The 25,930-nt window shown below is 40.5% G+C and overlaps 1 protein-coding gene across 1 annotated transcript in view; it reads right to left on the bottom strand.

The window, feature by feature from the left end:
• The window catches only part of rasgef1ba (RasGEF domain family, member 1Ba), a 111,574-nt gene that overhangs the window by 59,304 nt on the left and 26,340 nt on the right, over positions 1-25,930 (bottom strand). Inside the window, exon 3 of the mRNA XM_070963977.1 lies at positions 22,619-22,672. Coding sequence (XP_070820078.1) covers positions 22,619-22,672 — 54 coding nt within the window. The remainder of the gene's footprint in view (positions 1-22,618; positions 22,673-25,930) is intronic.

Genomic DNA, 25,930 nt, shown 5'->3' with positions numbered 1-25,930 from the left:
CATCCAATGCAAGTAAATGCTTCTTTCTCTGTGGAGCTTTAGCAACCAGCTTGCCTTGCTCCATTAACAAAGGATTCAATTTAACAGAGCCGAGCTCATGAATCTAAATGTCTCCTAAAAGATCATTTATGATTTCTTACGACTCATAGACTCTAACTCATTCAGCCAACATTTAACAGAATTTGGTATTCATTTTAGCTCCATGTAAAGTGAATAAATGTGATGTTTCCCAGATAATGCTTGTCTGCTTCAACGATGCAGTTTATACATTTTGTAGCTGCTGAATTTATTAAATCAGCATTCGGAGTGAAACATGCTGCAGAATTTAGCAGAAGACCTCAGTACTAGAGAAAAAGTCTGTTTTGTCATGTTATAAAACAGGCTGTGACTTTTTCCTATAAGTCATCACACAGCGCGGTGACAGAGGGGCCTTTCACAGGCAGATAATTTCATTATTGTAACATCAATAATGCCAGAGGAGATTGTTCTGTGCAACCAAACATGCAAAAACCCTGGAGGATTTGTTGCAGGTATATGCAGAAAATAAATATTACCTGAAGGAAATATGACTGTATTGCACTTTTTCTGACAAATGTTTGCCATTAATTTTTCTATGATGTGAAAGACATATGCTAAATCAGTAACACATTCTCAGATTAGATGACCAAACACACAGTTCAAGGTTTATTTGCGCCTCATTGAATTCTTACAGCCAGGACAAATATCCTCCAGCAAAACCCATGACAATATCATGAAACTGACTTAAGCACTGAGCAAAATTAGACTAAGCCATAACAAAAAAAGATATGACTTTAAACTAACTCCAATGTTAAGACCAACACTAAATTTGAAGTTGAAGTTAATGCTACAATAGACACTGTATTGTAACTCCAGATTCTGAGTATGTGTAGCACTCTAAGAGCTGTCGCTAATGGGTCTGTCCCTGTGTGTATGTGCAGTCGTGAAGATTTTCTTTTCTGCCACTCTACAGTTGCCTCTTTCAGGTCCTTATATGCAGTATATAACACCATCAGGACCTGAGCTCTTCTTCCAGAAGCCTTCGAGTCTTAGAGGGCTATGTCTATACTCATAGAAGCTGGAGTTCCAGTATGTAACTAATGTTCTATTTTGTATAGACTTCAGAGTGCAGTGAAGGTCTGTGAGCAGAATGCAGCCAGTTTGACAGACAGGGGACAAACAAACAGCTCCAGAGTAGCTGAACTTCTTCATCTTCACTTCTGTTCTTCTGCTCAGCCCTTCATTATATTTTTTATAAGGACCTGAGAGAGATGGCACTGTGGCAGGAAAGAAAATCTTCATACTGCACAAAGGCACGCGGGCAAACACAATAGTAATAGTGCTTAGACGACAAAGCCTCCACGAAATGGAACCTTGATTTAGCCCTAAAGAAAAAACAAAGCAAACAATTTCAACACATCATCACCAGAGGAGCTGCTCCCGCCCACTCCTAATCACTCATAGATTCTGCTTGGGAGCCAGCTGATCCTTGTTGTTGTCACCTTTTGCAGCTCCATAACGGAAATCTTCATGTTATTCGTATCAGAAAATTATGTATCCTGGCATTCCATTACACTTAGATATGACAGAGTGAATTTGTGCTTCAGTGGCACATTTCTCCTGTGGAGCTGCTCAGTGTTGCAGGACTGAACATCTCCTGTTTGCAAGTGAAGCAGGCTGTTGCTGAGATGAGCAAACATGCTCAGTCAACATCACCTGGATAGAACAAGAAATGGGTGTGTTTCACTTTGCACAGAGAACCACACACACACACACACACACACACACACACACACACACACACACACACACACACACACACACACACACACACACATTTATATTATGGTTATGGTGTGTATTTTCTCACCATATATGGATCAGATTTGGATCATATACAGTAGCAGATCTCCTGGTACATATTATTCAAGATACTGTAAGATCTTTAAAAAACAGTCTTGGACCAAGAAGACTGATGCTGCACTGCTTTTGCACACCCTACAATACGTTTAACTATTTGCACCTGCCCCAAACCATTGCTGACTCCAATTAGTTTGCATATTTTAAATTGTAAAGCAACTCAGATTCAATTAAAGCAGGTTTGGCTTTGATAAAGTTTCCCTTTGTTGAGTCAGTTTCTTTTATATCAGAAGTTAAGCATGTTAATTTAGCTAAAAGGCCATCTAGAAAAAGCTTTGCAGGATCTATATTTGTACCCTCATTCCTGATCCAGACTGAATCTTACGTATACTAAACATCACATAGAGTGCAGGCTGATCCTCGGGCAGGGCAGCAGCTGTGGTCAGCCCTTCAAAAGCAGCATCGTGGAATGATTGTGCTTAAACCCGACAGCAGGAGGTTCAAATGTGGCCTTTGCAGATCAAACGGCTACTGTCACCTCGGGGCATTGAAGACCAGGCACACTGAACCATGGCATTTTGAGCTCACACAGTAAGGCATGAATATGTAGCTGTGAGTTTGTAATAAAGAAGTACTTGACTTCTAAAGCTGGAAAAATAAAACGGGATGAGGGTTGCAGAAGGGGCAGTGGTAGCCTAAAGTTAGAGAGGCGGACTGGTGACTAGAAGGTCGGACCTGCCAGGAAAATCTAAGTGGGGAGAGAAAATTACGAAATTGTCTTCCCTCCCTCAGCACTGCTGTTAAGTTGTCCTTGAGCAAGGTACAAAATCCCCTACTGGCCTACTGCAGCTTTAGTAATTGTACTCAGCAGTTTCCAGCTGTGAGTGCAGCAGGAAATGTTTAATATGAGGATGGATTTTGAAGAAAAAGCAAATATGCTCATGCAACTTTCTGTGGCCAAGAATAATTTTAAAGTCATGATAATTCCATTAAAGTAAAGATCTGTTTTGTTACTCTTTATCGCTGATGGATAAAACACAACACAGATGGGACCTAAAGTCAGTTTCTGTAAGTTGCCAATTGTTTTGCTATGAATTTCCTGTTGGAAATCATGTTGTTGTGCAGTTTGTTCACGTCTGCTGGATCTTCAGCAAGAATTGCCAGTTGATTGTTTGCCATTGTTTTTTATTCTTGAAGTGGTACAGTCCACAAATTATCCTCCCATGTGACATCTACTGGCTTGCTTGACTCAGCTTGCCCCTGCCCTCTCATAATACTTTAATTCTACATGCAGTTTTCAATAAAGACAAGTTAAGCTGGTTGGGTTTAACTCTGGTGGGGTGTCAATGAAAAGCCTCAACTCACAGAGAATATTTTGTTCTCAAATCCAGTCACTCATAAATACTGACCTTTAATCAATGACCTTTTCTTGTTCCTCTCATTGTATAACTGTGCCACTACAAGGAACTATCTTCTGACATCCTGAAGATCCTGAATCAAACACTATCTGAAGAAGGAGGAGCAGGGTTCTGACTGTCTAAGGAGGAAGTGCCCTAGGCTGTCGGTCAACCGTGGCTGCCATCAAAGGCCCATTACATAACAAATGTCTTGAACTTGCACAGCGTGACCCACAATTGTTTATGTAACCCTTTTTCCAGTCCAGAGTTATGAAGCAGGACTTCACATCTAGGTGACATGTTTGCATTTCAGAGGGGTCACTGCAGGATGGTTGGTTATATCAGTCTCACTGTTTAGTTTCACAGCGAGGAGTGCACAGTGCACAGCTCAGCAGTCTAATGTCATACAGTTATGTTCTTCAAAACACTTCTCTGACATCTTGAATTTGTTGTCTGGCTTGTCTTGGTGTTGGCCCACAGCGGACTTCAACTTTCCCCACTTGTTGCAGCCAGAGTATAATTTTGGTGTCTTTACCTTCAACATACCTTCTAAAAACGTATGTTCTGGCTTTGAGGGTTGGAACAGTTCAAATAACAAAAGCATCCAAAGACATTATGCTCTGTTTGGTTTCATTCCAAACCAAAACTTCTTCACACTCACAAAATCTCTTGTTTCATTCTATTACCTATTTGACAAATCATGTTATGTTATGTCTAGATCTTCTTTCAGGAAATCTACAGGACATTGTTGTTCTTTAGGGACTGAATAAACTGAATAGAATATATTCAGTCCAGTGGGAAACTAAATGAAGCACATACCTGTGATAAAATATTCTGAATTCAAGGTTCATTTACTCGCTTTCTGTCGAGGTTTCAGTGGCATCCCAACGCCTCCTTCAGCAAATGGAACTTGGTTAGGTGTCATAAAAAGACATAAGTACAGAACGTCACATGATGTAAACGCTGTTAGAGGGGTTGTGATCTCTGTGAGAGGTGATTGTTAAGCCCTGGAAAGTAAGATAATAAGCGAACCTTGAGTTCACAACATTTCATCGGAGATTCAGTATGTTCTCAAAGTGCAGGTTCACATTTGAATGTAACTTCAAAGCTCTTATCGGTGCTAACAACTGAGTTAAGTACTGTGGCCTATTCTTTATATAATGTATTTATTTGTTTTAATGTAAAACATTATCTAATTATCTAATCCTATTTGATTTCATGCATCCTTGTTGTAAAATAAATCTAGATATAATATAGATAAAACAATAGATATTCTGCAGAGTAACACCACATGGACAATGCCAGAAGCACTACAATTGATTACACAATATCTCTGACTGGAAGCGCTGACTTCAGTCTCTTTGTGCTCAGATACATAACATGATAATACACTTAGGAACATTACAGCAAGAAAACATAATACAGTAAAGTATTATTATTATTATAAGTATAAAGTAATACAGAATACAAAAAATTTAAAGGCTGAATGCAAGTCTTTGCAGCACAACATATGACAAAGAAAGAGCTGCAGAACCAGAAAAAGAAAACAGTACCTGCTGCAAACTGTTAATAAAACACTCAGGCCCAAGTGCCACAGATATTTTGGTATCGGAAGGCAGGTTTTGCTTTATTCATGAATGTATTATTCATTCAGTGGGATCAAAGCGCAGTCTGACAATGGTGGTGTCTGCACAGGGCTTAGAGGCTGTCAGTCAGGACTGAAGGCTGGAAGGTCACCCATTTAAATCCCTGACCAGCTCAGACCAGGGAGGGGAGGGAGAGGGAATCATTCTCACTGTCATTAACTATTGCTGTGCTGGTGCCTCAAGGCATTTCATCAACTCCTCCACTGGACAACTGTGAAGTCAGTATGTATGCAGAGCACAGTGTGGCTGTGCCATAGACTGTATAAAACACTGACTCCATGACATCAGCCACAGGTTTCTAAAGAGCCTTTGTGAAGCGTCTCCAGCTGTCGCCATCTTGACGGTACCTGACTCAACCAAACTCCCTACTAGTCCAAAAATGGGCAAAGAGGTGGAGCGCAGGTGGAGCTGAGGCAACTGAATGAAGCCTGGTTTCACAAACCTGGTCGCTAGCTGTCACCCAGAGCAGTTGTGCCTATAATTATGCTAAACTTTAAGCCTTAACATAACTCAAATGAGTGAATTGTATAAAAATTCATCCCCATAAAGTTCATGAATTGGGGAAATTAGCTATAAGGACCAAAAACATTTTTTGTGCTTTAAAGTTGGCCAATTTAAAATGGGGGGTCTATGGGGATTGACTCACTTTTGGAGACAGCCTCAAGTGGCCATTTGAGGAACTGCAGTGGCAGTTGGCACTTCAACGTTGGCGTCATTTGTCAGCCCCAGAGGGTGAAGTTGAAATGATTGGCTGCTACTGCCAAAAGCTTTTACAGCTTAGTAATGAATAAACATAGCAGTCTTCCTTTTTTGTTTAATGAATGCTGACTATCAGGAAGTAAAAGCTGGTCCCTGGTAACTCTTTCATCCTGTACTCCAATGACAGCAACCAAGCAAAAATACCACGTCAGGGAGGGGCTTTGTCATCTGCTTTAGCTGCTCTGACCAGATTGGTTACTGAGCTGAAATCTTGGTTTAAAAGCAAAAATTGCCCCGAGTGATGAGTGAACAGTTAAAGACTCAAGGCTTAACTAAAAACACTCAGAATTTAAATGTAGATGGTAAATTTAAAAGTGGGAGTAAAATGGGAGAAGTGACTTTGGGTGCTGCTGGTTCCACAAGTAAAAGTCCCGTTCCTTTTTCCTATTGACAGTGTTTGGTGACTCACAGTCAGAGCTCTTCTTCAGCTTTGATCAGCCGGTTAAATCATCAGTTTAAATGATTCACAACTGTTACGTAACTTATCTCATTCTGGATAAATTCTGGATCAGCTTTGATCAAATTCAGCAGCTATGGCACTGTGTTTCGATCTCAACTGCAACGATAAAGGACTCAATGCAAAACATGATTTCTTAGAAACAAAGCTGAGACAATTCAAACTGGTGACCTTGACATACAGGGTCGTGACATTAACCAGGAGAGTCCCATGTTTCTGTTAGTAATTCAGGTTAAATTCAAATATTAAATGGTAATACTGAATGAGGACATTTAACCTTGAGGATAAGAGCAGCTGTCTACGACTGATGGTTCTGGCTTTGTCTGCTGTTAGGGTGAACCGGGTTATGGTATGACTGCTCTTAATCTAACCAGTTCAAACTAATCCAACAACAAAACAGCAGATACAGAAATCATACTTTTTCTACGACTCCACACCAATCTAAACCTTTCCTGTTTCTTTGCATCGCAGCTCATGTTATAACCAGTGAAATGTCACTTTTCTCATTTAAAAGGTGTGATAATTGGTGACATTATTGATGACCAGACAAAAAAAACACTGCTGATTGTTGTTCGTCTGTCTGATTATTCTGTAATGTCTCACCTTTCTGGATGGACCCAGGTGTTTATGCTTCTCCCTGCCACCTAATTGGTCTATTATCATTAGTGTGCGGTGGGTTGCAGACACAGACACTCACAAATACAAACCCCTCCATTATTCATTCTGCTGTGGAGGCAGACAGTGCACTTTTCTTACCACAGTCCACCTCAGGGAGTTATTAGAGGTTTGGGAAATGACTGAATCCCCTCCTGCTCTATCTGTGTTTTTGCCCCGTCTCTGTGTCTCCCACACTCTAATATATAAGTATACTAAAATCCATTAGGAATAAAGAGGAGTGTGGGTCAAAACGAGGAAATTTCCTGACTCTATTCCAGTGAATAACTTCTCTTGGTTCTGCTTCAGTGAACTGTTGTTTATGAAATTATTGAGGACGTTAAGGCAGACAAGGGTCAGGACTGTTGTTGTCCGTCTCCTAAATGAGCCCAAGACTTAGATGAAACTCAAAGCAGTTTCTGCTGTTTACAGAAGAGGATAAGTTTATATCTAACTGTAAGGACAGACATCCTTGGAACAAAAATCTAATCTAAAGTTCTTCAGTGGCTAAATGTTTCTGGCGATACTCTGTGTCCTCATTGAATGGAATTTCAAAGACACTCGACTTTTCTTGTGTCCTTTAGTCCTCGAAAAGACAGCACTGGCTTCTTGTTCCCTCTGTAAAGTCACTGAGCATTAACATAAAGATGAAACTACTGGATATCTGATGTGTGTGTTTCTGTTGTGTGTGCTGCAGAAGATTTCTTTCATATTCTATTATTTCATACTCATTTGATACAACACAACACATGATACTAAGGCAATGATTTTTGCCTGTTTGGTGTTCAATTTCTAAAACTGAATGAAACTACCGAGGCAAAGCAGACAACTCAGTCCCTCACGGGGCCCTCAAGGATGCTCGTGTAATCCTGAGGCCAAAGTTCCACTATCAGTGGTATGTAAGCGTCTGCTGGCATGTAAGCTTCAGCTGCTGCCAAATGCTCTGCTTGGTGATGGTCAGATAACAGAAGGATTTTGTAACATCATGTCTGAAATAGTGACAGTGACGATGTTGTTTCCTTCCAATACTAACAGATTGTTAGAGCAGAATATGTCGAACAAACTCATTTCCATGTTTGTATTTGTATGCTGTGCAGTACTTGAAGATATTTATGAGGAGGAGAAAGGATCTTTTTTGCTCATTATCTCTTAGTTGCTCTGTTTGCCTTGCAGATGTTGTCTGTTAAACCTTACAGGAAAAGTCCAGAATCACTCCCTGTTACTATACAGTGAACTCTATTTACTGTACACCATTTATGTGATTATCCATTAGAATATGCCCTCAAAAATCCACACACCTCAGGCAGGGAGTTCCACAGCTGCGGGGCTCTAACGGAAAATGCCTGGTGTCCTTTCCTAACAACGTTGCGGCAACAGCTAGAAAATGTCATGTAACACTACAGTCAATGATTCATAAATGTCTGTGAGTGATCGAGGGAGTGATTTCAGAGCCTCCATTAGTTCATTTACCAATCACACACTGTCCGTGACAACAAACAAAGCAGTCTTAGTTTGTTAGCCAGTTGACCACTAAATATTATTTGCACGCTAACTTTAAATCAAACCTTTGGTGAGATGTTCTCAGCCTCTGAAATCTGTGACCATTAAGTCATTTTTCCCAGTTTAGTAAAGAAAGTGTTGTTCGTTGAGTCAGACACTGCATTCAAATCCTTCCTCTGATTCCACTACTGAGCCCCTTTTTCATGACAAACAGATGAGGATAATTGAATTTCACAACAAGATGAAAAAGAAATGAATGCCAATAAAAGAGATGCGTATCATCAGCGGACTTCTCTCCACCCAAAATAAGATCAATTATTTCAAACAACTGCTCTTCCCAGGTGACACAAATCCTGCGTGGATGTGGCTAAAAACCCATTTCATGTGGCAATATCATTCTCTGAACTCCAGTGCCAAATTTTTATGATAACTAGGAAGCTTGTTACTGATTATTATTCATCTTGCATTAACATATTAGGTCCTGATTTATATTTTGCAGCTGCTGCTCATGTGTCTTTTAAAAATGTCTTTGATGAACAATTTGCTTGATCAACCCCATTCGATCATGAAACTCACATGAGAGTCATGTTAAAGTTCACAAGTTCATCTTTAATGTGTTTTCACAGGTCTGACTTTGCTTCATCTCTGTGGCTTCCACTCTTTTAACTCTCAGCCAAAATGTTAAGCTCCTTTGAGCGATCACAGTGAGAAGAAATACATCAGTTCCTGCCCAGTGTTAAGCCACAGGACTGTTGGACGGAGAGCTGTCGTTTATGTCGCTGAAGATGTTTGGTTTCCCTTCAAAGCCACAAATAAATACCATTTTCTTGCTCTGAAATATTTAAACAAATAGCGGAGTTCAGCTGGAGGTCATATGAATATTGATGAGTTAGATGTCAAAAACATCTGGATCGCCATGAACGAGTATCAGTGACTACAAAAAAATATGTGCACTAAGAGCGAACATGCAGATACAAACAACCTTCACACAACTGTCGAAATAAATGATATACATGGTCCATTACAAATAAATCAAATAAATAAATACAGTTCTGGAGCAAACACTAAATCCTCCCATTCCTCTGTGTTTTCTTCCCATGATACTGGTCACAGCTTGTTTTCAGAGGCCAAGAATGACTCAAATACAACCTTTCGGCTCTTTGATTAAGGTTTGCTTCAGTTTAGGCAACTAAAACTGCTTAGCTGAGGTTAGCGGGTTAAAGAAAAAAGACAGGGTGGATAACCAATCACACAACTGTGTGCATGTACATGAGAATTAGCTGATCTTAGCATAAAAATTGGAGCCTGGAAGATCCATCAGGTAAAACTGAACAACATCAGCAGACCCCTGGGTCCCTACGGGTTAGCCCAGCATTTGAATGAGTGTAGGCTGGAAAAGGAGGCTCTTAAAAAGCAGGTGGAGGTGCTGAAGGCCACAACGCCTTTCAGGAGGAGATGGTGAAGCAGCTTTCCACCAAACTGGAGAGACCGATGAGCCTAACAGAGTCCTTCCAGAGATGAGAGGAGAACTTGTTCAATTGGCTCCTTCAAGAGGAAAGAAGTGGACAGCATGGAAACACCAAGAAAGAAAGGTCCTTTTCCAGAGAGCTGGATGACCTGAAAGAAACACTGAATGAAGGGACCACAACCGACCAGGAGCTGGTCATTCAGCTCCAAGCTGAGGAGGAGATCAGTCAGGGCCTCTCTCCTGAACAAGCTCAAAGAAGAGCAGAAGGACAAGACCGTGGAGCAGGCTGAGGAAAAGCTCGAGAAGAAGAAACAGAAACAACAACAGCAAACAGTTAATTTCCAAAGTCCAGGGTTTGGGCAGACACAGGTTCATACGCCTCACACTGGATTCAAGTTACAGATACAGGTGCTGGGGATTCACAAGACAATGATGCAGCATTGTTTGTAATTTCATCTCACTGATAGAAGCGTCACTGTTCATAGACAGCTCCTCTACAGCTGTGGCAAATGGCACGTTACCACTGATATATTCACATCATTTCTTGCTGCTCATGATGCGTTCAATCGCAAAACGCTGTTGCTTTTATTGTGAAGCAGCCCCAGGAAGTGAAATGTATGCCATCAGGCAGAGTGTAAATGAGTCTAAAAAAGGCATCTGCAAAACGAGACATGGTCGTATTCATCAGCGGATCATTTTTGATTTGTACAACAGAAAGTTGGAACAGCCACAACAGAAGTGCCACAGTGAGCTGAGGACCAGCACACCTCTGACACGCTTTCAAGGTAAACTTCTACTTTTAATTTGTTGAATAGCACCTAACAATATACATCATTATTTTTTAACCCTGCTGTAAAAGGCCCCTTCTCTTTATATCTGGGTTACAGTTTGTGTCTTGCTCCTTAACAAATGGAAAACTAACTCTGCAGCACCTCCTTCTCATTAACACTCACAGGTTTGCAGATTTGGTTCACAAATGATGTCGCACCCACTGCCTGTAAAAGGCCTTGTCAATCAAAACAGTGCGAAAAAGCAAGTCAACCCGCAGTGACATAATGGATGAACACAAACAATAAAGCTGCTAATTACCAAGTCATTAATTATCTGGCAGCTTTACAAGGCGGCTCTCTGGATCAGAGAAATGAAAAAAAATTATTCTCATTACGCCTCTGCAAACTACGCCACACTTGACCTTTTGAAATCAATGAAAGTAGCCTGGTTGGCATTTTGCAGAGCTGCCACAAAAAAAAAAACTGTTTACACCTCTGGGAGTTGTGAGAAGAACAATTTGGCAGCTGTGAAATCATTATACCGACCAGGATAAACGTTTCAGATAATACATGCATACAGTATATCTCATGTAGAGGATCCATTTTCAGACGGCTGAAAAAAATGTCAATGTCAACAATAAATCTGTTCAGTCAGCGGCATAACTTCATGAAAATATAACAACAGCATTACCATTTCCGCCTAAACACAAAAACAATGACATCTGCAGGGGTAACCTTTAAAACGACTGGAACATAACATTTGTTTTGTATATTTGGTCAGGTTCGGTCTTCAAAAACGACTTGTTTAAAACAGATTAACGGGTTAGTTGAGCCAACATCCGTGCCAGAAAGCGTGTGCATGTTTACACAGCCTTATTCTACGGTGTGCAATTTAACAAATGACTTAACAAATGTAATCTCACTTAACTGAATAAAAAGCCTTTGCTTGCTACCGGCCAGGATTTACCATGAATAAAACATGAACCAGTCCCTCCGCCCCCTTAATATTAAGAGAGAAAATGCTCTCCTTTAAGGCCAGCATTATGATCTGTGTCTCCTTGCAGTACAAAGACAAACTGCTTACTATTTGATCTGAAATCCCATTTGTTTAATAGCTGATGTGTGTATAGTGCAGCCTAGAGCACCGTCAATGCATAAATTTACAACACAGAAATGTTTTCTGAGGCTTTGTGCTCGGACATGATAAGAGGAGCTGTTTTCCTCCTGTTCGCTGCAGGATTCAGCATGATTTTCACTGCTTTTGACACTAAAGGACAACCTGGATGCACTGAAATAAAGACATTCTGACTGCAAACCAGTAAAATCTACAGGAAAATGATTTTTTGCATATACACACATGAACTGATAAGTTTATGTTCCTTTAATATTAAATAGAATTTGTCACCACAATGAGACTGAAAAGGTATTGGAGCTAACAGCATTTTATGGTTTGTCTCATGGGTTCAAGGCACCATTTCAAAGATGCTTACAGCTCAAATACAGCATTTAGTGTCTTAGTCTTATTATTGTGTGCATATCCTTTTCTTTTTTTTGATTTGTTTGCTTTTTACTGCAGCTTTAGCATCACTTTCCAACTTGTTTTTGTTTCATTTGAATTTTTTTTTTTTTTGTGACAGCACAATACAGCCACTATCCACAAGATGTATTTTTCTTAAAATCTATGTATACCAGATTATTCTTATTATAAAATCTTATTATGTTTTACAGAGAAAAGGCACCTTGTTTTTTACTGAAATAAGGCTCTAAAGAGATATTTATTCTTGAAATAGGATCTGTTAAATTTGTATAATGATGAGAAACTTCAGTGAATAAGACCAAATGATATGTTGTATAACAAGAAAAGATACACTATGGGAGATATAGTAAAATTAAGATGTAATGTGAAAAGGATCTGGTTAAAAGAGGTTATAACAAAACATGTTATAATAAGAAACTGTTATACTAAAAATACATTTCTCCAGGATCTTTCTTTGTGTAATTCTTTTCCTGTTACTATCACTTGTGCCAGGCCTTTAGTATAAAAACTACAGCAAATACATCAAACAAACAGCTATGCATGAAGCCACGAAACTTTTCCTTCTTTTGCACACATTCATCACATTATTAATTCTTCAAATGCAGCCAGGATTCAGATGAAACAGACATACTTAATGGAACTCTTTTGATTGCATGTCCATTCAAATGAAAGAACGAGGTGAAGCCCGCCATTTCCTCCCATGAAGGCCAATATGAGAGCTTACGGATCACTGCCTGAACTCATTACCCACACTGCTTCAACAAGACAACTGTGACTTCTCATAATTAGTGACTGATGCTGGCATCAATTTCAGTGATTAGAAACAAACACAAGTCTGGTATTGCAGCGCATTGTGTACGTCCATGGTGCAAACACAACGCAGACAGATAATTGTTTATTTGCTTTGGGAGAGCAGGATGTAAGTAATAAGTAGTGACAGATTTGATCAATGGCTGACAGTGGACATATGGACACAGAGCTATAGATGCTAGTGCATGTAAATCATCATTACTCATTGTTATTTTATTTGTCTACAGTATTTGTTGGTGAAAAACAACTATACCATGAGCCTTATGCTACTGACTGACACTGGGGTTCAACCCTCTATTGGAGCATTAAATCTATGTATTTCAATAACCACGTCACATAATCTCTTGTCAGAAAATGTCACATCGGCTGACGTTATGACTTCATGTGGGAACACCAACATCATCTACATTTAATTTGTGCAAGGCATTTAGCAGGGAGCCTGCTGCTGGCCCACTCACAGATCTAGTACAGAAAGCAATTCGTTTTTCAAAGAGTCATGCACCAAAAGGTGTTCAGCTCACATGGGCTCATCAGACACTACAAACATAACACACAGCAGCAATTACATAATGAGAGGGCAAGAACAAAGACAGTACACCTCCGTACATGTCAAACAATCGAACACATAGGTGACACTTTGTGTTCTCCTCTGGAATTGAGTGGAAAGGTTTCCAACACTAGAGGCAAACTGGGCACAGACAGGTCCACTGTCCAGCATGAATAGTGTATACATCCACTACGCTGTAACCATGAAATCCTACCAGATATTTCTTGAGTTTGGCCTGAAAACAAAAGTTACATAAGCTTTTTTGAGTGATCATTCATAATGAACTGCTTGTATTCACTCATATTCATCGAGACAACCTGCGCACAGCCTCCAAATTCAAGCTTTAACGAGATAACCCCCCTTATTGGGGTTAATCAGCTTAAACTGTTCACTGCAGTCATGTATGGCGTTCCCTCCCCTGACAGGTCGGAAAGTCACTAAGCCAATTTCATTTCCTCTTGGATTACTGGATTTGGAGAGGGGGAGGGGAGGCAGAGGGGTGCAAAACTGAGCATTAGCCAACACAGTAACTTGAACCCTCTGTCACACACAATCTCAGCGGCGGGGGGGGGTGAATAACGATTGGTCAAGTGAATAACGATTGGTCAACCCTCAAAACCCTTATTTTGTCAAACTGTTTGGATCATTCCACAGGTAAGCAGGTTCATTGGTAACAGGTGATACTATCATGATTGGGTATGAAAGGGGCGTCCTGGAAAGGCTCAGTCATTCACAAGCAAGGATGGAGCGAGGTTCACCACTTTGTGAGCACATGATTGGATGAAGGATGTTATTACATGGACTCAGGAATATTCTTTTAACCTGTTTAAACGTTCTAAATCAAGTGCTGTCAGATGACCCAGACGAAGGGTACAAGCTGAAACATGTTGGTTACATTATAAGGATGTTGTCAGTATCACAAGAGCTGCTTGAGCACTGACAGCTCAATAAAAGAGAGAACCGTAAATGAAGTTTGTCCAATCATATTGAAGGCAGCATTTAGAGCCATGACACAGCATAGTTAGAAGATGTGATGGTGCAATTGAAGGGTTGTCTAAGCTGGATGCATATCCAACTATAGATCACCTTGTTTCTGCCAACCAACCTACTCTAACAACATTTTTCTTCACCTAAAATATATGTATTTGGGTGCACCTTCACTGATATCACAGTTTTCCATCTGCAGCCATTTGGCTGAAGATAAAGCTCTAAAGGTCACGAGTCAGAGGCCAACTTGGTCTTTGTTTTCAGACCAGGACGTTAAGAGGAAGGAACTGATGTAGAGGTGTCAAGGACAAAACATCCACCTCGAGCTTTTCATCAAAGCAACCAAGTCGTCAAGTCATGAGACAAATATTCCCAGAGGAAGATCACTCGCTCATCTTTAGGCAGCAGGTTGGTGGCAAATGTTTGTGGGGGATTGAGGTTTTCCTGGCTTTTTTCCCGCTTTAGATGTGAAGCACACAAACATGCACAAGACACAACTTCCTTTTTGAAGTAAAGTTCTTTGGTGTTGAAATGTTGTGTCCCTGCATTGCTGGAAACCTGTGGGGAGACAGACAGCAAAGGAGAAACATGGACTAATTTGGGGGACAAATAACAAAAATGTATATCAAAAGTTGGACGTTTTCGTGAGTGGATTGGAGATTCTCAAAACAACAGAAGTGATGTTCATGTTTGCTGTTCATGAAATACACAGACACATTTTGGCACGTATTTAAATATGTCCTCATTAACTAAAAGCTAATAAGTGCAATCAGCGAGCTGGAATAAATCATCAGTGGGACGAAACTCTCTTTTGAATGAGACAGAGTCATATACAGCTGGACAAACTGGCATTTCAAGGAAGACCTGACACTATTTTGGCATCAGTAGGCTCTCATTGCCTTTATAGAGGGAAGAGTCAGCACTTCGAGTAGAGATGAACGTGTGTGTATGTGAGGTTGTGTCTATGAAATGTAGGACAGACGCTTCCCTCAGTTCAAAGCACAGGCATGTGGAGGATAATACAGCATGTCACTGAATACCAGGTATTAAATGAGTGCAGCAGGAACACACACTCACACACACTTAAAAAAATGAGTACAAGCCGAGCCTGAGGCCAATGTTCAGGCCATGACTAACAATCACAAGACCAGCAGGCCCTGCTTGCAAGTAGCTAACCGTTCAGCATAAACACATCCAAACATATCCACCCGATATTCCCACTGCTCGCCAGCCAGCTAATTTCATCCTTGTGGCTCAGGGTTCATTAATGTGTGTATGTCTGTGTGAAGACACGAGTAGCCTCCCATGGCAAGGTTACATAACATCTGAAGGCATGTGTGTGTGTGTAGTTGTGTGTGAGTGTGTGACACTGTCCAGTCTGATGCAGACGGAAGGTTACCAGAGATCACACACACACACACACACACGAGGCTCAGCAGCAGGTGGTTGTGCAACCGGTTTGGGGTTGGTCTTGACTTGATGGCAGATTTTCAGGAAACAGAAACACACAGCACAAGAGGAAAAATGTTTTTGAAGATAACGGTTTGATGTAAGCAAAGATCGGATTAAATCACAACCGCAGTATGGAGAAGGCAACAAAACTGTTCTCTAAAAAAAGCAATGACATCATCAGCAGTTTCAGCAAACGCCCCAAAACGACATGTGACAAAGCCCTCTGTAGGCTGCAATATTTAGGACTCTTCTCCAGCTGTAGCAAAGGAGAAAGTGAGGCAATGTTGTTTTGGAGCTTCGAAGTCCACGCGGCGACGAGGTCAACATCAGATTTTAACACAGCAGACCGCTGTTCATTTCCTGTTTACAACCGACATTGATTTCTTTTAGCCATGACCACGGTCAATCCCCAACTTTAACCAAATGGCTATTATTGTAACTGTTGATGACAAAGGTCTGGTCACCTTCATGAAGTCGTCATTTTAACCCAAACCACAATGTTTACCTAAATCTAACCATATTGTTTTTGTGGCTAAACCAAACCAAAGCTTAACCACTGAGTTTTCATATCATGCAACACATTTGTTAACAGTTTTGGAGGCAAAGGCATCAGATCATAAAGTGTCTTTCTAGAGGGCAGTCACAAACAATGTATTGTTTTCATAACAGGATTGCTAATAAGACAAGGCAAGGCAACTTTTATTTGTATTTGTATGGGAAAGCACATTTCGCACATAGGGTTATTTAAGGTGCTACATGCAGACTTTTGCAGCTGAGATGCTCATAAGCCACAAGTAAAACTGCCAAGCATAACGCATTTGTAACATGTTCAGCATACAGCTTTGCCTCGTGAAGCTTAGCTACTTGGATCTCCTTTTAATTCTTTTGCATTGCATTGTGGCCACGCAGCTTGTCAATCATGACCAGATCAGTGAAAAAAAAAAAATGTTGGATTTAATTTTGCAGTCAACTTACATTGTCTTGCTGTCAGCTGTCCGGTTGGTGCATCAGTGTCTAATCAGGAAATATTAGAATATGTACGGCTTTTCTTTTTAATAATGACTTCATTGACAATAATGGGCGACATTGTGGAGCAACTCTGGGGATTCAAAGCAAAACACATGACATCACGCTGCATTTCCAAACATTTGCCATTAATATAATGAATTCAACAGAGCCATGTGGAGTCGTGTTGCTAACACAGCCTGGGTGAGGAGTTCAATTCTCACTGGGCCCACCCCACGTTAAAATGTCAGTACTCATGGTACTGTATGGCGCTTTGGAATAATCTGTCCTCCAAATGGCCCTCGTCACATGTGGGATCTAACAGGATTACATGTTCGATGTGACTAAAATGTCAGTGACATGTCAAAAGTGCTTTATAGACAGCTGCCTTCCTACATGCAGCTCGTCAGTTTTGCAGACCAAAATATGAGGATCACACAAGTAGTTTCACAATATTACAAACCACAGTGCTGTGTGTTAGAAAATGTGTGAAAATTTGTGTGTTATATCTACATTTAAAGCTACGCTAACTAAACGTATATATATACAGTGGATAAAAAAAAAGAAGTGTAATATGAAATGTGCGACTCATAGTGACAAACCCACGGAGGATGATGACCAATGCTTTCAGCTCATTGTTTTGGTTTTAACACCCAGAAATTGGAGCATTCAGCAGATAAAGAGAAAAAAATGTTCCCTCAGGAGTTATTGGTGACTATAACAGAGCTAAAAGGAGAAATGAATGCTCACTCTGTGTCAGCTGCATGTCCAACCAGGCCACTGTTTGCTAAGAAATTAGCCACATCTTGGTGATAATAAGCCAATGTTGCTTCATGTTGTCAACAACAATAATCACAAAGGTAATCAAAGATAAATTGACAAAGTGAGTCTGAGCTGCTGCTGTTTTTTAATGCAGTGTGAAATGAATGGACACAAATAGGTGTCTGGAATTCAGGTAAAACTTGCAAACACATGAATGATCATTTGAGCTAATTTAATTAAACAGAGTTTTCTTAAATCTACGTCAAATGAAATGAAGAGACTTTTCAGTTTGACTGGATTCAGTTCAGTTATGCTCCTTCACTGAGGTGTTTATATGAGCTCATGATTTTCAGCCATGAAGTCACCCAATTACCGGTCCATTAGGCTGAATGTAAACACAAGGCGTGTTTTTATGTTGTGACCATGGCTTCTTGGTTGATGCAGGTCGAGGTCCAGTATCTCAGTGAGCGATCTTGTCTGACTCCTAATGCCAACTTTGTTACGCATACACAAATGGACGAAGAGGAAAAATGCAGCACTCTGGTTTTGGCCCACATCCATGTTCCCAGCAGTGGGTTGCTGATGTTGGAGGAAGATCAGGCCTCTGAAGGAACATACTTGGCTTGGCTTGTGATTTCTTAGAGAAAAACTTTTATATAACCAGTGCCCTTATATCAGGCTTATGCAACCACCCTAGATGTTAGAGTTACACACACATCATTCATGTGCCACGTACTTATTTATCATACCTTTTTCAGAATGGTTTGGATTTATATAATGGATGTTCTGGGTTTGTGACATTGGCAAAGGGTGTAAAGACCAAATGTTAAAGTGAACTATAGCCATGTTTCTATCTAACTGTTGGGCAAATTTGAGGCAAATTTTTTGAAATGTTGCACAAAGGAAAGAAAAAAGAAAAACAAAATGTGAATTTGGCCCATTTCCATCAACTGGTCAGGAGAGAATAAACCAGCCTAAACAAAGTGTAATGTCAGCGGAGGTTGGTGTTATTGGGTTTGTTACACATGGTCGTTTCCATCAGCCTTTTGTAATGCGATACTTCAAAATGTGCATAGACATACACTGATGGACAGACGGCTTATAAGTGAGAAAAGGCACTTTGGCAACAGGGTGGCCTCAAAATCAGACCAACAATCCTGTCATTGAAAGGTCTCAAATTCAATTCTCTTGCAACAGAGATTGCGTGTGGATAAACAGACATTTGTTGCAGCGCCCTTGAACAAAACGTTGAATCCTACCTGGCTAAACCATTTCAGGTATGAGAATCAACTACGTTATTTTTACATAATTTCAGTGAAAACAATCACAATAAATAGTCATTTCTATTAGCGCTGAAACAATAGCAACTTGGCAAATAATTCACTTTCATTGTTAGGGTGAGATGAGAAGATAGACACCACTTAAATGTCTGCATGTTTAGTATTGCTAATCTCCAGGAGACGTGATTATCTTAATTTAGCATAAAGATTGGAAGCAGGGCCAAACAGCGAGGCACACACACTTCCTGGTCATGTGTCTCTAAAGCTCACAAATGAACAAGTTTTTGAAGTTTCTCATTTGATGAATCTGTACAGAAACAGAAATATTTAAAAGACAATTTTTGATTTTAGAGGAAATTACAGTGTGTAATTCAGCTTTTGTTAGAAAAGTAATAAAGTTCCAGCACGTAACTCTAAAACCACAAATTGTCATTTTTCCATGTCTATTTGTGTTGAGATCAGTGAGCTTTAGAGGTCGAGATACTCTGAACTTCGCCAGGCTATCGGTTTCCACGTGTTTCTAGTCTTTATGCTAAGCTAGGCTAATGGCCTCCAAGTTCTGGCTTCATACTTTATGCACAGATACAAGAGTGGTTAAAAATTTTCTCGTCCAGCTCCCCGAAAATAAGTGTTGAGTGAATATGACGCATATGCCAGAAGTCCTCTTTTGACCAGTCTCTCGGACAAATCGTTTGGTCGGATTGTAAACACAGCTCCTAACTGGTTTAATAGGAGACACTCACACTGCTACGAAAACCCCACCTTCATTCAAATTCACAGTATTTGTTTCCTCAGTCAGCATCCTGCCTGTTAATGGTCAAAGGCTCCCAATCCAGTCTAAGTTTTCTGATGCTGTTTCATTTATCTGTTTACTCATCTTTCATTAAAATCAAAGAGCAACACGACGGTAGACAAACGACAGCAACAGAGTATCTGCCATTAAATTACACCTGCATCAAGTTAATGGCAGTAAAGTCAAAGATGTATTTGTAGCAGGCTCCATATGAGATGTTTTCATCGAGTCTCAACTCAACATGCAAAAACCTCGGAGGATATCTTAACAGTAAGGCTTTTTTCCTTTCTGTTCTACTTTACAAAATGTAGAAAAAGTGTTCATCCTAGTTACGCTTCTCAGCTCATTGACAGAGGTTCATGACCAGTCAGATGTTGGATTTATCCACTATACAAAGATGAGTACAATGTCCATAAGGATGAAAAAAATCAATTAGGATTTAGACACAATTCTGGGTTTATTATTAGATTAATCCCACAAAGCCTTCTGGTACATGAGCGTTAAGCCGTTTGTGGTGATATCATGGCGGCTGTCTTCTCTCAGTGCCTGTCCCGCTGAGAGTGCTATTCTTCGGTATGCATAATGTTAGCATAATCCCCGGCCAGCACCTGACCCCCATTCCGCCTGTGTCTTTACACTTTTAACCCAAAATTCATAGGAAATTTCAGTCAGAGAGGAAGCGAAAACCTTGCCTAACCTCACAGCTCTTCAGGAAAAGGGAAGTGAACCCTGTGTGGATTATCTGTAAGACTTAAACCAGTAAAGCCTGGTATTATCTAATGTGGTGGTTCTCTGGAGTTTTAGCCCACGAACCCTAAAAAGACAGATTTGTGACCCCCAATGGGTGCACATATCAGAGTGGTATAATGAGTGACAAGGAGTTTTTAGCCTCTTTGTAAGCCTCCAAAAAATATATTTGAGTCATCTTGATTTTTCTTTTACCACTTCACAAAAATCCACTTCAAAAGATTAGGCACAAAATGTAAGACCATTTTCTTCTGTAATAAATGACCCTGCGGCTCTTGTGAAATCATCCCAAAATTCAGATCCGGTTTTTGGTCAAGGCCAAACAAAATTATGACTATGGAAATTTGGCATAAGCAATTATTATTGTGGCATTTAAGTCAATATTTGGGTTTATTTTTTTTTTATTTTGTACCAGTAGTCTGTAGATTTAAAAGGGATTTGCTTTAGTGTTTCCCCCTGCAGGTTAGAGAAACCTCTGAAACAGTATTTGGAGAATAATTGTAGCTCAACACACAGTTAAAAGCAGAATTTGATGGCCAAAAAATGAAAACACACGAGTGTCTGCATTACGCCCTTTGACACAAGACAACACCTGGGTTGAAGTTATTAATGTTTAGTGTTGATGTGGAAAGCTCGTTATCATCAGTGATGTCTCTAAACACGTCAAAAAGTGGCTCATATTTTCAGTTTAGATCAGTTGAGAAACACAAAAAGTGCTTATTTTCCACGTCTGCACTCACTGACACTGGTGTCTTGTGGGGGGGTCACCACCCTGATACAATTGCTGGACCCCCTCACAGGACTGTTGTGGAACTCAGTATGTCAGCTGTACCTGTATTAGTCTATGCACATCTGATCATTTGTGATGTTAACTATGAATGACAAGAAGAAACCAAACTATATTAATATGTGACTCCTTACCTCTCATATTGACATTTTGCATAATGGAATACCTGGTATTCAGTTATGGCTTTTGGTTTTGATGTGTCATCACAAACCTTTCAGGGGCCCCATATGTCCACCCCTATGGAACATGTCTGGGGGTGCCACTGTGTGTTAACTCACTTTCTACTGAAAAGCAATTACCGGACTTGTGTATTGATTTAACCTGAAAAAGATAAGTCTTCATCTGTTCAACTTGTATCAAACTGTATCCCCACATTAACAATCCAGACCTAAATGGAGGCTTGGGTGCCAGACTTTGTTCGTCCAAGCAGCTGAAAGACTTGGACACGTTTCATCAGATGCCACCAAGCATCCAGTCTGGCTTTGGACCAGGTTGGGCTCTTCACACTCACAAAGGATTTAAACAGTCTTTCATGGTCAGGCTCTCCAATACATATTGTACCTGTGAATCAACCCTGAGCCGCCCACCCACCTGCTGCAGTCCATTACTTAGACCAGACCGGTAAAAGGCAGAGACACATAGACAGAGCAAGGAGATCCTGCTTAATGGTCATGGGACCCAAGAGTGCTTTGGAGACAGAGCATAAAGGGACGCTTTTATTGTTTTCTGATAAATTGGAAATGGACGAATCCATAAATCTGCCAGATTCATTTGGTGCCGCAGGGCTAAGTAATTAAATAAGTCACGTGCCAGCTGGCACAGACTCACCACAGACTCCCCTCCGCCGATAGATCTAGCCAGGCAAACAACCGGGCAGCTTAATAATTTCCTTTGTTGCTGGTTAATTGGCTTTCTGTGGCGTCTGCCATTGGCATTTGCATTACACAGCAACAGAGACACCAAGGAAGTCTTTGTGTTCTACCAAAACATGGTATCAGCAACAAAGAGGAAAGATTTTGGCCATCTGTCATGCAAGGAAATGCTTGAATTGTGGAAAAGACATTATTTTAAAAATGTATTAATATGAACAAAAACTCAGATTCCACCATATTTAAAGGGTAAATTCAGCTCTGAAAACAATACAACACTAATGCACTCATACAGACACGCACACACAGACACACACACGCACACACACAGACTAATACAGACATCTGTTGCTGCTTTGGGAATTTTTATCCTCAGGAATTTTAGGTTAATTAAAATTCTCATTACTTGCTGGTTTTCAATTAAAACCCACTTTACCCTTACACCCTCAAAACCCACATGACTTTGTGAGCGGCATCGTTCAGTTAGAAAAAGTTCTCACTGAGGTGACTCACCAGTCTGTTGTCAAACAGGGCTCTCTCATTGGTCAGCGTCCCAAAAATTGTTGACTGAAGAGGGAAAAGAAGAGAAGATTCAGTTACTTTCATGTAAAGCCCAAAACAGGGTGAGAAACAATGAATCATTGTCATTTCTCCAAACAGCCTCCAAATCAATTAACAGCTAGCTTCATGCTCTCATACAACAATCAGGATTCTGAAAGGACTTTTTGAGGTTTCTGCTTAGATCCTAGGAAATCCCCCAAAATGCCCGTTAGGTCAGAGAAGTGATGAGGAATTGTGGTTGAGGAGGAAATAGAGCATGTCCAAGTGGCTTTAAATTACATAAACTACATACAAACAAATAACAAGATGTGCCTTCATTTGGATGACTATGGACTTTAACAGACGGTTTGAAGTATGTTTATACGTCGACATCTTCTTAGGCTTTTTGGGGGCGAGAAACTTTTAATTTAAGCAGTGAGGTGGAGGCTGGGTGGAGCTGAGGCAGAGCAAGAAAGCAGCAACCTTCCAAAGTGACTGCGGCTGTGATAGCCTTGGTCAGTCAAGTAGTCCAAGACGTTGACTAACAGGCATCCACCCTCGAAACACTATGTCTGCATTTCAGCTGAAGCCGCACAGCATTTTTGAGGTACTTTGAGTATTCTTGATTTTTTTTTATTAGCTGGAGTCAGTAGAGAGCCACGTGTTGTAAACATGGTCAGCATTTTGAACTCCCAAACCATCCAGGGTTTTAAAAACCACTACCTGGTGACCAGCGGTAATGCCCTCAGTACTGTTTCAGTCCTGAACTTGGCCTTTTGCTGTAGCTCAGGACACATGTGTCTATGACTGACCTGTCTATGTTGTGAATGGACCTCTTCAACACTACAAAGCCACATTACTGGCCCTCTACTGAACAACAACTCCCGTCTCAGCCAAGTCTGTCGAACACAACTGATCCAACAAGGTAAAACAAATAAATCTTTTGGCATGAAGCCGCGACCGAGCGGAAACCTGCTGAGGCGTGGGCATTGTAGCAAAGTGACGGCACAGGGGAAAATAATGACGCTAATAAAAAATCGAAATTTATTACAGCGGGACAGGTGCCTTTGCTGAGAGTAATGGCAGTTATCCGCATTTAATGTGGGCCTAACCCTATGTAGGCAGCACATACAGGCTAATTAAGGTTGAAGTTTGAAATACAGAAAGGGCCGACGGAGCAGAAATAAGTGCTTCCCTTTGCAAGTGAGATGATGAGCCGACACTGAACAAAGAGGCAAACAGCCAGATCTCAGGGTGTTCTTCCACACGGTCATGTAGTCTCTGCACGCGGGGAAATAACTGGATTAAAAGAAACAAGGCAGGCTCTCCGAACCAAGCATATAATTACCAGTGTTTGTCCCGGTATTCAGAGGCAAGGAGATGAGACAATAAACAAATATTTCCTTTGTGTTTGCACAGAGGAATTATGGAGAGCAAACAGAAGTGATTTCACAGACTCGTGATTCAGCTCTCTTGTGATTAGCATCCACAACTCCTGTTTTACAAATTAATCACAGAGAAACCTGCAGCCAGAGAAATGAAAAGGTACATTCTTGTGTTATTCTTGTTATTCTGAATTTACCATGTGCACTTTTTGTACACCATAAAAGCACAAAACTCCACATCTCACTGAGTAGGAATAAAAAGTCAGAACTCCAAACTTTCAAATCTCCTCTCTCCTTTCCAGCAGAGTGAAAAATAACTGAAAATGACCCTGCAGCGCCCACTTCCATGTATTGCTGTCAGGGTGGGCATTCGCTCAACTTTAATCTCCTCAAGTTGAGCACTGGCAGGGATTTATGGGTAAAAGCCTACAGCTGCATGCTGTTGCATAACTCAGCCCTATTAGCCAACCTGTTTCTCTGTGACACAGAAACAGGAAATCAATGGGAAAGGCCACTTTGATGCTGCCATGCTGGATGTTGTATTTATTCTTTTAGTAGCCGTAACATGTGAGTGTGTGTTCCGTTCAGTGTAGGTGTCTGCATACTTTTATGCATTTGTTTGAGTTCAACCATGCAGAAGAAGAAACTTTGAAGATATATTTCAGAGTCAAACATATGATGCTAAGATAAAAAGGGAAATGATCTCGTCTCAGGAAATGCCATAATAACGTATAGAGTAAATCCTCTTAAGCCACATTAGCAAAGAGGGATTGAACTGATTAAATCCTGGAGGCTGCGAGCCGTTTGCATTATCTAGCCAGTGGATCAAGAGATCAACTCATATTTCACAAATTACAGCCTCCTTTTACTGTACAACACAGCCGTTATACAGAGCTGTGGCAGACTGGCAGGAATAATTCCCCAAACCAAAAATCACATAATGACCGATATAATTTACAAGCCGATTGGATAATACCAGCAAAACTGGTCCATTTTTGCTCTTGATCAGATGCTCTTCCACGTCAGGAGCATTTTGTCTCAGTGTGACCAATGTAATCTTGGACCTTTTTGACCCTCTGCTGTGCCAGCATACTAGCTGTTCCCTAATATCACTTATCCTTATTAGTTATTAATACAGGCTCAGGCTGAGTTCTATGAATGATTTATGGGGTAGTGCAGAGACTAATTGACATGAAAGAACAGATTGTGGTGAAGGTCATCAGTTCAGTGTACTTTTTAGGAATTATGAGGGCGAAGCAGCGAGGCCTGCTGCAAGAAAAGTCACAAGGTTGTTATTTTAGACTGTAGCTACTGACAGGGCGTCCATGAACAGCCTGAATATGAAGTAATCCTATTGGAGTGCTAAATCCATTAACACAGTTATAGAGTGAAGTGTGAAGTTTCTGTAACACCTACACTGTCTGTCTTCACAACATCACATTAAACCAAAAAATGTGTCACTCCAACTGGACTATCTGAATCGTATGTGACTGTCTCACCAATACCTTACACCACTGCTACTCAACCTGGGGGTCCTGACCCCCCCAAGGGGTCACCAAAGCTTTTTAAAAAATATACAGTAAATCTATATCTCAGCAGTTCATTAATTTCTGTGAGGGAAACTAAACGAAACTGTCAAGATATTTTTTTCAGAGATATAAAGGTAAACACAATGTCACAGGTTAAGGCCACAGTGAAGACCTGAACACAAGCTACATTCACAAAGCTTTCACTCTTTACTAAACAGTCTTGTTATCAGAAAAGTATGCAAAGCTTACAGAACAATCGCCAAGCATCAGGGAGAAACTTGAATTTGACAAAAAAGAATCCACTTCAGAATGTGTGATTGTTAGGAAACACTTAATACAGGCAGAGAATTGTTTAAAATGTTCCTAAAAAC

This window comes from Chaetodon trifascialis, chromosome 6, assembly GCF_039877785.1.
Source record: "Chaetodon trifascialis isolate fChaTrf1 chromosome 6, fChaTrf1.hap1, whole genome shotgun sequence".
Classification (NCBI taxonomy): domain Eukaryota; kingdom Metazoa; phylum Chordata; class Actinopteri; order Chaetodontiformes; family Chaetodontidae; genus Chaetodon; species Chaetodon trifascialis.
Note: the sequence above shows the minus strand (reverse complement) of the source record. Positions and strands in the feature narration are given on the sequence as shown.